At 47.2% G+C, this 18,622-nt stretch overlaps 1 protein-coding gene across 3 annotated transcripts in view; it reads right to left on the bottom strand.

The window, feature by feature from the left end:
* Window positions 1-18,622, bottom strand: part of TMEM86A (transmembrane protein 86A) — a 526,280-nt gene that overhangs the window by 19,915 nt on the left and 487,743 nt on the right. For 2 of the 3 annotated variants that reach the window (XM_051622278.1, XM_051622277.1), the window contains exon 2: window positions 8,456-8,505. In XM_051622278.1, coding sequence (XP_051478238.1) covers window positions 8,456-8,476 — 21 coding nt within the window. In that variant the 5' untranslated portion in view covers window positions 8,477-8,505. Of the gene's footprint in view, window positions 1-7,516; window positions 7,838-8,455; window positions 8,506-18,622 lie in introns of those variants that run through there. The other variant, XM_051622276.1, reaches the window with a different exon arrangement.

Genomic DNA, 18,622 nt, shown 5'->3' with positions numbered 1-18,622 from the left:
AGATGTTTAAAAACCTGTACTACAATGGATATGTCTTTTCGTTTTGCTCATCAAAGCTGCAGTGCTGCCACAAGGGTACATACACATCCCTCCTCTGTGAAAGACGTCAGATGGGGCTGCATCCTCTAGTGCTGCCCAGCACCTCAAGGGGATGCTGTGAAGCCACAAGGAGCTTCAGGAGCCAGCCAGCACCCTGGGATGCACAGTTGGCGACTGTCCAGGCAACTCCTCTCAGCATGGGAAGGGCCAGGTATTTGGCTCATTGAACTGAAATCCAGATGAAAACTGCTGCTGCTTATGGAAAAGTCTCCACAACTCATCCTGGGAATCATTCCCAGACTACAAGCACATGTTCTGAGGAGACTTCTCATTATCTATATCATACTCTCCTGAGAATGCAGATATCTGTTACCCAGGAAAAAGTAGTGTTAGGTTCTGTGTTGCTCTAAGCATTGTCTTGGAAGGGCTGGGGAAGTCCTGCCAGCTGTAGGGCACAGGGCCATAGCAAAATGTAGCAGCACCACCTTGCAAGGCTCATTGCTGCAGACAAGTGCCACAGGCTGACATCTGCCCCCACAAGCTGTGTGGCAAGACTGGGGCCTCTCTTTCCACTCTCTGAGATGTGTGCAGATCCAAAAGAAAATGGCCCAGGGAGAACTGTTAATTCTTTCCTTGTCAGCACCAAGGGCAGGCTGAGCCTCTAGGTAATAGCCGTGAGGGGTCTGCACACAGTGTTTTGTCATCAGGGCTGAAATACACCTTTTGCCTTCACTCTCTCATTTCCAGCCTTATTTGCACCCCACAACCCACTACAACATTTATGTGCTTGCTGGAGGGCCCCAGCCACCACACTGCTCAGCCACAGCAGAGGGGATGCACAGAAGAATGGGTGCTCAGGGGAAACATGGCTAAGCTCTACCCTGCCACACACTGCTTTGCTGGCAAGATTGGTATTTGGGAGGAAAGGGAGGCCCTTCCATCCAAGCAACTTCTTCAGCAGAGAAGACCTCACTTTACTTGCAACCTATGGGGAATACTGCAGGTGCAAATGAAGTGCGTTGCAGGCATTAGTGCATCACAGCCCTCTGCAGTTACAGCTGAAGAGCATTAACGTAGCAAACAAGGCAGGTGGCACATGACAGCCTGCACCAGCCCTACCAGCACTTCCCAAAAATGTGTCAAGGGTGAAACCACATGCAGTACCCAAAAGGTGCTTTTGCAGCTTACCTTTCTGGCTCACGTAACAGATTCATGCACATGTGGCACGGTGAGGTTTTTGCAGAAGCAATAGGAAGGCAAGGCTGAGAAAGGAAGGCTGCCAGTGGCTGGGACAGCTGGCAGCTCTATGCAAGAGACTTTCACTGTATGAATCTCTGCAAGGGCTGCAGTAAGATCACCAAAATCTGGCAAAAGCAAGCAGGGCTGTGCTGGGAAACCCAGCGGGGACAGCTCAGCTTGTCTTGCACCTAATGCAAATCTGAATGAAAAGCTCTACCAGTGTATCATGTCCTGCAGGCTGAAAGTTTGTGAAACACTGTTGTTAAAGAATATTAGAAGGGAAAATAGCAACATGTGCCAATAAAGATGCGTATTTAGAGAAATGCCACTCTAGTACCTTAGAAAAAAGTAGCAGCCCTCCTCGTGTTACCATGGGACCAATAACCTTTAGAGATGGGAGGATGCAAGGTCGAAGTATGACAGTGGAGTAACAGATTTTATTTCCAATACCTCTTCTTCTGCCAAGATGTTGTGACCTGGGCAAGTCAGTATCAGACACAAATTACATGAAGATAAATTGGACCTCCCCAACCAATCTCAACAGATGTGGAGTGGGCAGAAAAAAAACCACTAAGCTGTGCAAACACTAATCCACACACCCCCATGATTCACACTAATAAGGGTTCACTTGCAAAACCCCTGCTGTAATCAGGGTGCATAAACAAATGCATAAATGAATGTGGGCCACACTCACAATTAAGAGTGCAGCTGCTTACTGGTATTGCCTCCTTTAGACTGAGGGTGCAAGTCCACAGATGCATGGGACATGAGCCAAGTGGAAACTTCCCAAATGTCAATTGAGTGAGAAAATTGTCATCATGCTCCTTTACATCAGGATTGCAGGGAAAAGCCATGCAACTTGCTTGATTTCTCTTGCAATGGAGCACAAGTCAGCACTGCTCTCCAAGCACCCTGGCTGACTCTGCTTTATGCCATAACAAAACCAAAATACACAAGCAAACAGGGGTATGACAGCCAACATACATTCTCAGCTGGCACAAGCCCAGTTCTGCTGAAGCCATGGAAGACAAAATAACTCATGTAAGACAGAGAATCTGCCCAGTAATGTCTAGTATATGCTGAAAAATGTGCAGCTGGCTTAATGTTAAACTTCCCCGCAATCTCAAGCAATAAGTCAATCAGTGACTACTTGCAACTAGCAGAAAAGCACTTGTTTTGATACATAACTGGAAATTCAATGCCTGGTGCCAACTGGTGCCATATCTGTCTCCAAAGCTGGTGTCTGGGGAGAAGCAAAAAATGGAACCTCACCATTCAAACTTGACAAAAGTCCCGAGGTCAGTTCTGTAACATGGCTTGTCTTATCTCCCGTCTTGGAAAGTACATGCATGCTTTGCAGTAATCTACAGGAATTAGTTATGGGGGAGAAAGTGTAGCCTGCTGGTAGAAACAAGGCATTTCTGTAACTCACAGCAAGGTGAATCAAAACAACCACCATCCTCATTAACATATTTGCAAAACAAGAGTCAGCCTGCAACATTAAAATAACACAAGATGAGACAAACTGTGCCCTGTGCAACTCTGGGTCAGAGGCTGTGATGTTAACCCTCAGGCTCTCTGCAGGTATCTGAAATCTTTCCCATCCCAGCATGCTTTAAATCTTCAGGAATGCTATCACCCAACCCATCTACCTCCTTTCAGCTCTGGTGGCATGTTATGTTCTAAACAAACCTTTCTACTCCATGTCACTAGATACTTGTTCACATTCAGCCTTACATGGAGAGGTGCTCTAGACTGACACATTTGTCATACAGAAACGTGATTAGCATAAATGCTATTCAGATTACAGCAGTATAAGAAATTGATATAAGAAGGGCACAAGCGGACTAGAAGAAGCAATAACCATCACCTGCATTTTGGGCATGCTGCAGGAAGCAAAACCTACTTCTCTATTGTAATGACAAATCTGTAATAGCTAATGTAATAGCTACTCAGGCCTCTGGGAGGGAAGGGAGTTATGTAACTAATAATATTTTCACTGTTCAACAGTTTCCATGTGCTAGCAGAAGATGGGTTCCAGATGCCATCTTTTTCTAAGAGTCTAATTTCATTGGAGTTATTATTTCCTCACATAGTGCAGCTACCCACAGAGAAAGATAACTTTGGCTCTTCTGTTGCACTCAGTGTATTTTGGATATAGATGCTTGAACAGGAAAAGAGAACGGGAAGACATACATCTCTGTCCATTCAGAGGAATTATGTATAAGTACAGGCTTCTGAACTGGGCCCGTAATCTTACTGCACAAAGTACAAATTGACCAACAGATGTGTGTGACTTGACTGATATACTTGAGTTAATGAAGTCTTTAATCTACAGCACTGCCTTCAGCAGTGATCAGCACTAAATGCACACCAGGACTGGCAAGAGCGTGAAAGAAGCCTGCACTTTGTAGCCTCCAATTTCAGTCGCCCATATCTAAGCCCACCTGCTCATAGCAACAGCTACAGCAAAGAATGTCAATGTCACAGCAAGAATGCACAAGTTCACTCTGAAAAAATAGATCCTGACGTGTAATACTACGCCTGGGCTCTAGCTGGCATAAATCACCACAGCTTTTTCCTCAGTAGGACCAAAGACTTTAGGCTTCTCCCAAAAGGTGTGACTGACATAAATGTTCCTAAGATCCTGCTAAGCTTACCTTAGGTAATGATTCCCTGCCTTACTTCATTGAGTTCAGATGTTTAGAAATCTTTACTGCAATTCATTTAAACTGGCTTGATTTTTATACAAGTGCCATATTTCCATAATTGTCTGTGTGGTATATAGATGTGCATGTTTACAAGCCTCCTGCATAATAAAATCCCAATTTATGATGTATTTAAGTAATGGGGAAAATTACAATGAAAGCAACAATGTTGCACATAAACAAAGAAAACAAGTAAAATTAACCTCTCTTGTAAGAGTTACTCCTGACTTAGACAGTTGCCAATGCTTTATTCATTACTGCAGAAATAACACATCCTCTATTTAAGAAGCAAAGGCTGAAATAATTTGAAGTGTGATCTGACTTTTTTATTTTCAATAGCAGTTTGAGGATTACGGGGCATACTTTCTAATAATAAACCTTTAGAATTATGCTAGACCTACTACTGCTACAATTGCCCATAGTTCAGTCTCTAAGCAATGTGATTTACATCTGCTTTCTATATTTATCTGGATCACTGTGGTTTAGCCCCTCTTCTGGATAAGAAGTGATAAGTGATGGCTATGCAATTTTACACCCCTATTCAATATTTGTTACTGGTGAATACCCTTCCAGATCATACCTGTCAGGTTTTTTGCCCAGTTTTTTTAAGTGACCTTCATACTCCTCCCCCCAGTGGTATCCTGCATCTTCCCAAAGGGCTGAGAAGGGCTGTTCCCAGGAGGGTCACTGGCTGCCTCCCACCTAGGGGAGTGGGGATAAAGGCTGGAACAACATGTTCTTCCCCAGCACAGCTATCTCTGTTTAAAGACAAAAATACATCAGAGGATGAAAGGGAAAGGGTGAGGATTGTTAAGACATAGCTTCTGAGCAAAATTCCATCCCGAACAGGGAGTTTCACCCCCCTCCCATACATAGAGCTATGCTAGGCAAAGTAAAAGTCAGGTGTAGAGAGGCTGTTGTACAGACGAGAGCTCACCCACCACTCATCTTGCTCAAAAAAAGACACCAGTATCATCTATAACTGTCTCCCAAGAGAGACCTATTCTCAGCCAATTTATGTATTTATCTTTGCCATGCCCTGTTTTCCGCAGGGTGGTCTGAAGCCCAATACTGAGTTAAGTCTTAACTTTAGGGGGAAAATAGGGCTTCTTTGAGCAAGGAGCATTACATAACTGCCAGAACAACTGCACGTCTCCAGGCTCAACTCCTGCTCACTTGTGGCCCCTGCAGTCATAGCGCCTGCTGGGCAGAAAGGTCCTTAGGGCAAGGACTATCTCCCACAAGCCATGCTAAAAACTGCTTCACCAATAGTGAAAAAAACCAAACCAACCAAGCAAAAACTACTAAACAAAAAACCAGGGCAAAAATCTCTAATGAGGTAGTCTCAGAAAGGACTTTTATTAAGATGGGACCAGTGATGACTGAACAAGAAGGGAATTAAACCTCACATATCCACAAAGCAAGCGCTCCATTTATTAACACTGCCCTCCAACTGCAGGCTCTCAAACTACATGGCTTTATGCAATAAAAACAGCTCTTAATCAGAGCAGTATCAAGAATAATTTTTAAGCAGGATGCTCCTGCCTGCCTAGCAAAGTAAGGAGGGGAAGCTTCCCTCCAAGGTGACTTCCAACCAGAGTAAGTATTGCTCACCAGCTGGAACAGGACTGGCAAGCAAACACATCCTCTCTGCCACAGCCCAGCAATGTCTAGACTCTGGAATCAGCAGGATCCCAGAGCTTTATCCCAGCTGTGGACATGGCACAATATGTTAAAAGGTATTTTGGCTCAAACTTGTTTATTTGTAGACATGCTTCCCCCTCAGCACATCTGAATTATGTAACACCAGAGACAACAGCTTGGCTACCTCTGCACAGTGCCAGGGTCTCTTCTTGTACATGAGATGGACATGCCAACCCCCTGGGCCATAAAGCCCACCCGGCAGCCAGTGCCAATAAGCAGTCCCAGCCATGATCTCTCCCTAGCTTCCTCTCCATCATCCACGCCTTCTTAGATGGTTTCTTCCAGCTAACAGTTACAACAGCAGATCTGGAGCTCAGCATATCTGACTCTTGTTACAAAAGTTTCCTAAACAAAGAAAGCGGAAGATGCAGGAGAGCAGGTTGTGTGTAAGCAGCCAGGGCCACCTGCTGCAGTTGTGTACAAAGGCCACTGCTTCGAAAATGGGAAGCAAGGCCATGTCACTCTCAACTGTGCTCTTCCAGTGTCGTCCCCACTGAGAGGCCGATGCTGCAGCTAGGAGAGGACGTACACTGTGGACAAATCAATTCCTCTGGCTAATTTGATTATGCCTCAGATGCTACCCCAACTGAGAGCGTCCCCTGTCATGTATCATAAGGGCCATAGCCCTGTCAGCTCGAAACATCTGGTCTATCTACGCAGCAAAAGGCAGTGTGGTACTGAGATAAGGCCTGGGCCCCAGTGGTGGCACCTTGCTGTGGCCACACTGATTGCCCACTGCTGTTCCCTTAAGCAAGGGAGCCCACTGGCTGTACAGCCCCCCGGATTGTTACCCCCCGTGCAGCCCCAGCTGGCAGCTGTGGAAGGGCCACACCACGCTCCTGGGCAGCACACGCTGCTGTGTGACACCGTTTCAGCCTGCCCTTCGTGGGCTGCAGCACAGCCGATGAAGGTGATGTGCAAAGAACTGCTCCTTAACAGACTGAAAGCTTGCACGTCTTTGTTTATGAGCTTTCTGGAGGATCGGATACCCTCCCCTCCCACCTCTACAGCCACTGTAAACAGCTGCAGCTCTGGTGACAGCTCCTGGTCTCATCATCCCTCCAGCCCTCCACAGCTCGACACCTGTGTTAGTTGCCTTTAGTGAACCAAAGAGTCAGCGTGTGAGGGATGAAGCCAGAACAGAAATATGCATTATTACATGTCAGAAGAGCAAGCAAAGAAAGCAAGGGTTTGTGTTTTTTTCACTCTTCTTCCCAAATTACCTTCCTAAAGTATAAGTTCTGGTGTAGGTAAAGCCTTCAAGTCTGAACTACGTACACCCTTTCCAACACGTACTCATCCTTTAGTCATTTGCCTCTTCTCAAAGCTCAGCTGAAATATACTCTGTAAGACCAGCCTGTTTCACTAGCCTTAATAGCCCAGTACCACCTGCTGTGAGTTATGAAACCAATTCTGCCCATTATTGAGCCATTCCAGTATTGTCCCAGCATAAGATTTTACTTTCAAGGTCCAAGGTACACGTACACAGTTCACTGTAACCAAAAGCATTATTTAAAGATTAATTTAGCTTATGGCACAGAAGCACAAAAATATCAAACCTCCTTAGTTATTTTTGAAAAGCACAATTAAAAAAAAAATTTTAAAAAGACAGTTTGGCACCACAATGGCATAATTTACAAGCTACTTCCCTCTGCTTCTAAAGATAAAAGGCTGCTGATGAACTTAGCAGGTACATGTTAATAACTGGGGGAAAATTCATCTGAAGTATCAGACAACACAAGCTGCTGCACACAACTGGCAAAGCAATTTTGAAGTTTTGAACCCTGACTTTGTGAGTTAAGAATAGGAAAGGACAGGATTTCTACCTGCGAGAGAGAACGCAATGGACTGGCCAATAACCAAGATCTTTCAAAACAGGATGACCGTGGATCCACAGGGAACCAGGATACGAGCAGTAGGTGCTCAGTGCTGCAGCGAAGCACCAGGCAACTTTCCCACCAACAGTTAGCTGCTCTTGCAGCACACATCAGCCCGCTGCTGTGTTCAGACAAACCCCTCCCTTGCTAGAAAGGGGAGCATGCAAAGCAGCGTGTCTAACAGCGCAGCTTCTCCGCTGTTCTGGCTGAAAGCCTTTTGTTGCCTCAGCGCTGAAACACCCCCCTTCACCTGCAGGGCCATGACCTGGTATTGCTGCCCTGAGCCACGGCTACTTCAGTTACCAGGTCGCTCCAGCTGTCAGCTCTGCCCCTGCACACCTCGTCTGCCGACAGAACAGGGGTGAGTCGCTACCTTATTGCAGGTTATGTTACTTAAGCACCGTGACTCCGCTAGTTGGTGGCAGTACCAGCCCGGCTGTCAGGAGTGACAAGGTCTCGGTGACAGGTCGCTCAGCATGTGCTGGAAAGGTCACCCCGCCACTCTCCTTAGCCCAAGCCGTCACCTGGACAGCAAAGCCACCTCCAGGGAGCACGGCAGGTGCGCCGGGGGGACAGGGAGGCCAGGGGGCAGGTCGCAGCGCGGCGGGAGCAGAGACACCCGGAGCAGGTGCCTGCTCTGCGAAGCAGAGGTACGGCGGATGCTTAAGAACACGGAGACGGCAGGAGGAGAAGAGAAGGAGAGCGCCCCGGGAGGGTGCCCTGCTCTTGCACCGCTGGAGCAACAGCTGCCGGGAGGCACCGAAACGCGCCGGGGGCCGGGGTGAGCATCAGGTTCGCGGGGGGCGGCCGGGGGAGCAGGGACCGGGGGAGCAGGGACCGGGGGAGCAGGGACCGGGGGAGCAGGAGCGCCGCGCCGGCCTCACTCACCACAGTGACGGGAGACACCATGTCCGCGGCGGGGCGCGTCCTGCCCGGCGCGTCCTGCCCGGCGGCTCCTCCCGCAGCTCCCGCGCTGCCCGCCCGCGGCCCGGCCGCTTTTTCAGACAGCGGTGACGTCACCGGAGCGGGGGCCCCGCGGCGAATGCGCTGCGGGGAGAGGGGGGGGCGGGGCCGGGGCCGCCGCGGGGCGGGCAGCGCGGGGCGGGCAGCGCGGGGCGGGCAGCGCGGGGCGGGCAGCGCGGGGCGGGCAGCGCGGGGCGGGCAGCGCGGGGCGGGTTCGCAGCTCGTCCGGCCCCCAGCGGCGCCGGCCCCGGTGAGGCACCTGCCGGGCAGCCGGCAGCGGGCGGGTCATGCGCCGCGTCCCTTCCCGGGGAGCAGCCGCAGCGGGGACGCGGCCTGCGGAGTTGCGGGGTTGGGCCGGTCCTTGCCGGCCCCGGTTGCAGCGCGTTGCCGGGCCCTGTTTGAGGCGCAGGGGCTCACGGCCTCCCCAGCGCGTCGCTCCCCCTCGGCAGCGCTGGCGAGGCCTCCGCTCTGGCCGCTCGCTCCTGCCGGGCTCGGCGCAGGCCGCTCGGGCTGCCCTGCCTGCTGAGGGGCTCCCGCGGCCGCCCCGCACCGCAGCCGTGCCCGGGCAGGGCGGGCCCCGCGTCCTTCGCCCCGGCACCGCCCGGAGCTGCCGGTGCCAGGCACTGCCCGAGGGGTAGCGCACCCTTTCCCTGCCCTTATCTCGGGTTTGCCCTGCCTCGCTTTGCCCCTCCGGCACCGCCTGCTGTGCCAGCCCCAGCCCGGCTCCTCCTCTCCCTTCCCGAGCCTCCCTGCCCGCCGCTCTGCCTGCTCCTGTCCTTTCATATCCCTGTTTCTTGCACAGAGCCCTCTGACCCGCCAGCCTGTCCGCTCCACCCTGACCCCTCGCCACCCCTTCTTGACCATCTTTCCCTTTCCAGGGGCTCCGCTCAGCTCACGGCCACCTCCTTAACACTTCCCGTTGCCTCCCATCTTGAGATCCACAGGTGCTTGGCTGCTTGCCATGTTTTCCAGCCTTGTTCCTGTCCAGTGACTTGTGATAGCCCCTCTGCCCCCCCAGGAGAAGGTCCCTCCCAGCTCGCCTCCCCACCCTCCTGCCAAGGTCACCCAGAGGCTGCAGAAATGTTTGCATTGGCACAAAGTGCGGGGAACGAGTAAATGTGGGATACCAAAGAGCGGGACGCAGCAGGGCAGGATGATTAAAGTGACCCTGGGACTACCTTCAGTCTGTTTTCTCTTCAGGATTAATATTTAAGGATGCAGGAAGCAGCATGTAACATGATCTTGCTCGAAAGTTTCACTTCAAACAAAACAAACAGGTACTTAAATAGTAGATGATTAAGTAGTCTGCTATTTGCAGCCAGAGCAGAAGTCATGTTCGGTATTTATCACGTCAAGGGAACATTTTCTTCTACAGAGTTAAAAAAATAATAATCTGTGCAATTCCTTCACATTCTTTGTGCAGTGGTTTGGTATCATGTTTCTGAGGGTGAAACGTGTCCAAGCAGCAGTCCCAAGATCCCACACAGGCAACCCAATTTGTGTTAATAGAGACGAGAGGGCAGCATCTGGCCCGTCCCCAGCGGGGGGGAGCGGATGGACGCCGCAACTTCTGCGTCATTTACCAATTTGAGAGGGATTTCTACCCAAAAACAGAAACTGCAAATCTGCACTATCAGATCAGAGAGGCATTGCAGTGAAATCTCCAGGAAGTGAACCTCAATCAGATCAAAGCAAACTGTTCTCTGTACAGCAAAGACCCACATGGCCACAGCCAGAGGATTGAGCGCTGTTCTTGCAGTTTCTGTTAAAATGGTTCACAGGGCAGCAGCGTTTTTATTGAGGCAGAAGAGAAGGATAAGCTTACTGTTTTGGGGGGAGCTTGGTGAACTGGAGAATGGGAAGAAATTTCACAGCTTTTCACAACTAAGGCTTTGTCCTGCTGAAATCAAGGGGGGTGATCCCTAGGAGAAGTAGCACGGGGAAACTGAGGTATTTAGATGTCCATGGATGCAGTTAATTTGATTCCACAGAAGATTTTTAGAAGGACCAATGGACTCTCAGAACTTGGGTTCCTAATTGCTTTTGAAAATCCCTCTGGGAGCTTGATTATATCTTGGCATTTAAATACCTCAAAAAAAAAAAAAAAATCTGTTTCTTGATCCTTAGCCAAACTCTTCATCTGCTTGTCCTGGCCTTGATCTAAGTGTCAAGCCAGTGCAATGGGTAAGGGCATGTTTGCGTTCAGGTTTGTCTCTGCTGCTTCGAAAGTGGGAGATGGTGTAAGGATGGATGCAGCTTTGCATTCTGTTCTTTTTTTTTTTTTCTCACACAGTATCTTTTTCTCACTGGTTACCAGCTGAAGCTGCACGTGGTCTCACAAATGAGGTATTTCTCTGTGCAAACATTCAAAAGATGCTAACACTTTGGACTGGGTTTCCATGCTGTGTTACTAGCTCAAAGAAAACTGTCAGAAGTGGAGGGGAAACTGTGTGTATGTCCTGACTTTCCCATCTCAGACAGGCACTGAGAAACTCCATCTTGTAAGTTTTGCTTGGAAGGGGCATGACCTTTTGTGATTTCCTGACAGTTCCTTCCACAAACCTTTATAAACAGAGATTCAGAAGTCCTAATGGCAAATACAGTATTTGTATGTAATAAAGAGATGGTGTCTATCAAAAAGATCTTATAGCCTGAATATAAGGTGAAAATTTGTTTTGTTGTTTATGTAATACTAGATTAACTTCATGTGACTGTCAAGATTATTCATGGGATTATATCCATTTCCTACTATCAAAATAATTGCTACATCAGCAATAAGTAATTCCTTGCAAATGAAGGACACCTTGGAGTATAAATTAGGAATTTGGATAGAATGGAAATGTTTTCTGTGTCATTTTACACTGTATCTAAATTACACTTTATCTACATTTTATCTAAATAACAAAAATATTTTAATGTTTAATCTAGAGTATAAATTAGGAATTAGTGTATAAATTAGGAATTTGAACAGAGCAGAAATATTTTACGTTTTATCTAAATGCAAGCTCTGATAGAGCAGGTCCTGGCAGAAATCCATTCCCACTGTAGAAACACCAAGCAACAGATGAAGCGACCAAAGAGAGCACAGGATCAGTGGCTTCGTAACACAGTCAAATTTGTCTTGTTCTGTCCATGCCATCCATTTGGTGTTGTGGTATTTTTTTTGTTAGTGGTGCTGCAGTCTGCTGTCCTGACTAGTGCAGGCAAGAGAGATCTCATGTGGCTCATCACAATGTTTCATTCTAATTCCAACTGCAGTGATTTACCAAAAAAAAAACAACCACACACACACACACGCAAAAAAAAAAAAAAAACAACCAACAGAAAACTGTTGTAATTTGACACGTGTGTGGTATTTTTAACTTGCTATCAATAGGCAAACAGAGAGCAATAATTACATGAGCATAAATTTATGGGGGTTGGGTATAGCAACACAGAGTATTAAGTACTTCTGTGGATGCTTGTGCTTGAAAATGCTTCTGCTGGGCTGTTTTTGGGGTGTGTGGGGGAACAAAAAGAAAGCAAGAGAATACCCATCTTCAGCAAGGCTGCTACACAGCCAGCTTTTTTCTGAAGGATCCCTTGGTGTTCAATGAACCACACATAGTCTCGTGGCTCTGTGTGTGCAGTGGGTCCATGGCTCACGCGGGCGTATTATTTCCTTTTAAAATTGACCACCATAAATTTCAATATCTTGACTCTTTTTCTTCCCCTCTTTATTTTTTTCCACTCTTTTACTCTGTTGGACAAATGTCAGTCTGTGGGCTGCACCAGTTCGTCTTGCTGGGTCTACACCTCTGTCCTGAAGCCTAGTGCATCAGGAAGACTCAGAACTCTATGTTGTTAAATGCTGTTCAAATAAAGTCCATAAAAGACAGACTCTTCCAAAAAGTGCCAGGGGTCAGTGCATATTTACATGAAATAGGTGTTTATAGGAAAATGTTGGGACAACCATAAGGCTCTATATTTTCTAGCTGTTTAGTGTTCAAGGAGGTTGTCCTTCCTCCAGCAATGACTGGAAGAGCATCAAACCATTTCTCATGTCCAGATGCCTCTGGGACAAGGGGGAAGCTCCATCTCTGCTGGAACAGGCTCTGCCAGTGGGCTATGGATGCAAATGCTTTGTTTTGCACTTTCAGATTTAGTATGAAGGCAAAAGTGCCTGGGAACTAAACTATTGAGGAACCAGAAACAAGTGTGTTGTTAAGTGCTGGAAAAGCTTTGTCTGACTCATTTGTGTGAGATGCTCCTAAGCTGTCTCTCTGTTGGCTGCTCTGAGCACAGTTCGCTCAGATCCCAGGACAGCAGACTTCATGTCAGCCCCTGTGGGATTCATCCAGTGTGGCTTTCTATTTTGTCATATCCAACTCTCTTTAGGCCCATTTGTGGTTTGCACACTGGTCATTGCACTAGTTCCTGATGCTTTTCACATCAACTAATCTGGTTGATGTGAACATGAGGACATGCTGGGCTGTTTCCTATCTACACAGATTTATTTCTAGATGCCCAGAGAAATTCATAAAGTGCCTTTGCTTCCCTCATGATGGCAGTTCCCATAATGATAATAAACATAAAGTATTAAATTGTGACAGCAGAATTAATGTTTCAGTGAAGTAAAGGGGGGACACTGCAAATTCACACCTCCTGAGAGCACTTTTTCAGGCTATTTACTGAGGCAGAAAGACAACACTTCATCTATTTATAGGCTTTGTATTTGGAAGTTTTCTTCCCAGGCATAAAATCAATTTGCTGTTTGGACTTAATAAATGCTCTGTGTGTGTGAACATGTATATGTAAAAGTTAGTATTTCTAGAGATGAGCATGTGTATAACTAAGCAGGATCCAGACTGCAGGTCCATTATGGGACTTTGCTTGTTTGTAATTTGTTAAAATCCTAATAGCCATCAGAACAAGCACATTCAAATCTTACAAAGAAGTTCAGTAGGGAAGAAAAAATATTCTCAATTTTTAAAAAATTCTCTATTCTCCAGTGTAGAAATAAATCATAAAATCTAGAATGTTTACAGTTTATAGAAGTACAGAAGAATAGTTAGGGTTGGAGCAGACCTTTAAAGATCATTTAGTCCAAACCCCCTGCCATGGGACACCTTCCGCTAGACCAGGTTGCTCAAAGCCCCATCCGTCCAGACTTCGAGCACTTCAATCATGAGGCGTCCACAATTTCTCTGGACAACCTGTTTGTAACCCCCCTCATCATTAAAAAAAATTCTTCAGTAAAACCAATCTAAGTCTACTCTCAGTTTTAAACAATTGCTCCTTGGTCTATCACTACAGACCTTGGTTAAAAGTCTCTCCATCTTTTTATATACTAAAGAGCAGCAATAAGGTCTCCCCAGAGCCTTCTCATCTCCAGGCTGAACAACCCCAACTCTCTCAGCCTGCCTTCATAGGAGAGGTGCTCCAGCCCTTGGATCATCTTTGTGGCCCCACTCTAATAGGTTCATGCCCTTCTTATGTTGGGGGCTGCAGAACTGGACACGCAGCACTCCAGGTGGTGTCTCAGCAGAGCAGAATCACCTCCTTTAACCTGCTGATCACACTCATTTTGGTGCAGCCCAAGATACAGTTGGCCCTCTGGGCTGCAAGCACACGTTGCTGGCTCACCTTCAGTTTTTCATCCACTAGTGCCTGCAAGTCCTTCTCCTCAGGACTGCTTTCAATCCACTCATTGCCCAGTTTGTATCTATGTTTGACGTTGCCCCAACCCTGGTGCAGGACCTTGCACTTGGCCTTGATGAACTTCATGAGGTTTGCACTCGAGCTTGTCCAGGACCCTCTGAATGGCAACTGGTCCCTCAGGTGTGTCAATTGCAAGACACAGCTTGGAGTCATCTGCATGTTTGCTGAGGGTGCACTTGACTCCACTGTCTATATCGTTGATGAAGATATTAAATAGTACTGGTCCTAACACAGACCCCTGAGGGACACAACTCATCACTGATCTCCATCCGGACACTGAACCATTGACCACTACCCTCTGGATGCGACGTGACCAAGCAGCCAATTCCTCATCAACTGAATCCATAAAATCCATATCTCTCCAATTTAGAGAGTGCTGTTGTGGGGGACCATGTTAAAGACCTTACAAAAGTCCAGATGACATCCATAGCTTTTCCATTGTCCACAGATTCAGTCACTGTACCACAGAAGGCCACTAGATTAGTCAGGCAAGACTCTGCTCTTCATTTGGTCCATAACCCTCAAGACTGTGAATTCCACCAGTGCATGATCCCTGCCCCCAATCTCGTAATCTCTCATGACTTCACCCATATTGGTAAGCAACAGATCTTCTCCTCTGGTTAGGCTGTCTATAACCTGCACCATGTTCTTTCCCAACAAATCATCTGATGATGTTTCCCAGGACAAGCCTTCACCTCTTTTCGTGCATGTTCGAACACTCCAGCTATTACCACCTCCTGGTTGACTCTAAAATCAGTCTGAGTCACTAACAAGTTCAGATAAAGTTCTTTACCACTATGTTTATTTAAATCCAATTGCTCTTACATTTCCCACAGGAAAACACTACCAGCACCATCAGCAAGCAATACATTGATTTTAAATCAGCAAGACTGCCATTGATCTTAGCAGCTATTTATGCACATGTTCCCAGTAGCCACTTCCTAATGGAATTTTAACAATTCAGTAGGGTCACTTGAAGGTCTCAAGGAAGCAAGAGAAAATTTCATCTCTTGCAGGAAATACCTCCCTAGGACAGTGCCTTCACTCACAATTTTAAGACAGAGTGGTGGACTTCTTGCGTTTTGGTGGATACTAATAACTAATTTTCAAGATATACATAGTTCTTGCTTTATTCAGCTTGTTCTGGAAATGGACACACAGAATCACAGAATGTTGGGGATTGGAAGGGACCTCCGAAGATCATCAAGTCCAACCCCCCTGCCAGAGCAGGGCCAAAAACTAGGGCAGATCACTCATGAAGAGAGGTCTTGAAAGTCTCCAGAGAAGGAGACTCCACAGCCTCTCTAGGGAGTCTGTTCCAGTGCTCTGTCTTGTTATATCCATGAGCTGCTGGTTCCTTGAGGCTGGGAGTATCCAAAGCAAATATATCGAGCCTCTGGGCCTCTTCTGGGGCTCTGCAGCAGTTAGCTGGCCTTAGCACAGACTAACCCTTAGCCTGGTGCAGTACATCTACCCTTACATTAGACATACTGCTATAAGAGCTGATCTAAAGATGGCTCTGCTTTCTGCTTGTCTTCCTATACAATATGGCCTTTTTCATTTGAGTTAAAATCTTGCACCAGAAGGACAATTATATTTTTTATTAGTATACCATTTCCAATGGTTTAACAGGAAACAATATGCAAAACATTCTTCTCTGACAAAAAGTGTGTTACCAACCTCACTGCTTTCTTGCATGAGAACTCAGCTCCCAAAGTGTTGCACAGATATGTGGGCAAAAACAGGAAGAGCAGGAAGGAAATAATTACTGTTAAATATTTTTAAAAAATGTTAGTTTATAAAGAAAACTGAAAGGGATAGTGCTTAGTTTGGGCCTGGAGGAGGTGGCCATTGTAGAATTTGAGTGGGGCTGGTGCCCTGCTTTAGGTGCCAGCAGAGCCTTAGCCAGCTCCATGCCGTGGCTCCTGTCTGGTTTAAAATTGCTGCATGCACAGAGGTACCTGTTGGGGCCTTTACATCCCTGTGCTCCTTGTGCAGGTGTCCTTGTCCCCATCTGGTTGGCTGCGTCTGCTGGAAAGCAGTACACACACTGAATGGCACCACAGGCCACAAAGACGTTCACTGATGTCCATGGGCTTGGGTATTCCTGAGGAAAGACGTAAATGCCTACTGAAAGGGTTCCTGAGGAATCACAGAATCATAAAATCATAGAATAGTTAAGGTTGGAAGGGACCTTAGAGATCATGAGGTTCCAACCCCCCTGCTATGAGCAGGGACACCTTCCACTAGACCAGGCTGCACAAGCCTCATCAACCCTGGCCTTAAACACCTCCAGGGAGGGGGCTTCCACAACCTCCTTGGGCAACCTATTCCAGCAGCTTACTACCCTCATGGTGAAGAATTTCTTCCTGATGTCTAACCTAAATCTCCCCTCTTTCAGTTTAGAACTGTTACCCCTTGTCCTATCACTGCCCTCTCTGGTGAAAAGTCCCTCCCCAGCTTTCCTGTAGGTCTCCTTAATGTACTGGAAGGCCACTATACAATCCCCTCAGAGCCTTCTCTTCCCCAGGCTGAACAGCCCCAACTCTCTCAGCCTGTCTTCATGGCAGAAGTACTCCAAGCCTTTGGTCATCTTTGTGGCCCTTCTCTGGACCACAGCACAAACACACTTTGCTCTACCTCTTGCACATGCATAATGCACATTAGCTAAAAACTACAAGTAACATAAGCCGTTGACAGTTACCTGTAATTTTAGCCAAGACTTGACTTGTAAGAGTGTGCTATGGTTGTATTTCTTTGCATACTACAGGATGCAATGTAATCCAGCAGATAACAAAGGATGGGGGCAAATGAAGTCTTTGAATAAGTGGTGGTGTCTGACACTTGCAAACCTCCACGACCTGGCACTGAGCCGAACCTGGCAGATGTTCTGAGCCATTCTGGCACACTTCGTCTGTGTTACAGCAAGGAGCAGGAGAATAAAAGGATTGTCTGAGATACCCTAGATCCTTTTGGGACGTCTGGATTATATTCATGGGCAGAAATACCCCGCGTGTCAGACAGCGAGAGAGAAGGTGGGAGGCAGTGTGTTCTCTTAAATAGTAATTAGATTGGACCTGGGCTTTCAGCTGGGTTCCTCTGTTGACTCACTGGATGATCATGAGCACATTTCATGTTTTTCACACCAGTCTGCATCACGAAACAATGGTTGAAAGCTGGCTTCAAATCTGGCTTTTTTCTGTATAGCAAGGTGAGTTTGAATACAGCTAAACCCAAACAAAGCAGATTCCTTTTCTGGAAATACATCATTTACCTGCAATGAAGTGAAGCTGTAGTGTTCAGGGGTAGAACAGCCCACAGGGAGCTAAAAGTGTGGCTGGTGGGCAGGGAAGGCATCTGAAGCAGAGCCCTGCTGTGAATGCAGCAGGGGCTGGGGCAGGCTGCTCTGGAGCTGGACACGCTGCTGAATTTCTGGCTATTACCCGCCGGGGGCTTTTTTGGACCTTCACAATGGTGCCACAGTTCTCTGTCACTATGGAAACTGGTTTTTGAAAAGGCACTGGTTTAAAAAAGTGAATTGAAACCAAAACTTGTGCTTTGTCTTCCATCCTGGCTCTGGGGTTCCCCTGGGAACAGGGGAAGGCTCCTGGAGGCTGGCCTGCCTCCTCAGAACCCAAACTCAGGTTCCCCTTCATAAGCAAGCTGCATCAGCAGCTGAGTTTTCCACAGATATGGACAGAAACCACAAGAGCTGTAAAGTCAGCAGGAAAGACCCCCAAAATAGCTTGAGAGGAACCAAAACCAGAGTCAAAGTGACACAGTGTGGTCTGTCCCTCCTGCCGTTACGTGGCCCACCAGGGACAGCTGGAGGGGCTGCAATAAGGTTGGGTACAGCTCAGACAGGTTCATCTGAGTGTTAAACAACTTCAGGAGATGTTTCTTTATATGTCTTCGCTCTCTACAGTCTTGCCAAAGATTAGAGGTGAGAGCAAACACTACTGTGTGGGCATTGAAGGAACAGGATAACAGTATGTTGGGCTTTCCCCTGTGTATGTGCTTGGCATACCTGAGTGCTGGGCTTTTCACAGTCTAATTCAAACCCAGCAGAAATGAGGGTAACCAAAAGGTTTTTCCTTTCCATGTGAGGGCTATAAAAAGGTCCTTAGTGAAAGTGGCTTTGTCTGGGAGCCTACAGTTCAGGCTTAGCTGTGTTCATTACACTCTGGATAGAGTGAGACTCTGAGCCAACCATGAGGAAAAAACAAACACTTTTTAGGTCTCTCACTGCAAAAATCACACAAGAGCCCTGCCTGTGGGTGCTGATCTCAAACTAGACCTGGTGGCACAGCTTTCATTTTAATGGTCAGTATTTTTGCATCACTGCCCAGCATTAGAGAATCACACCTGAATCTTGACACTAACACTGTCACC

Source organism: Apus apus, chromosome 5 (assembly GCF_020740795.1).
Source record: "Apus apus isolate bApuApu2 chromosome 5, bApuApu2.pri.cur, whole genome shotgun sequence".
Taxonomy (NCBI): Eukaryota; Metazoa; Chordata; class Aves; order Apodiformes; family Apodidae; genus Apus; species Apus apus.
The sequence above is the reverse complement of the archived record's forward strand: the minus strand, read 5'-3'. Positions and strand labels throughout refer to the sequence as shown.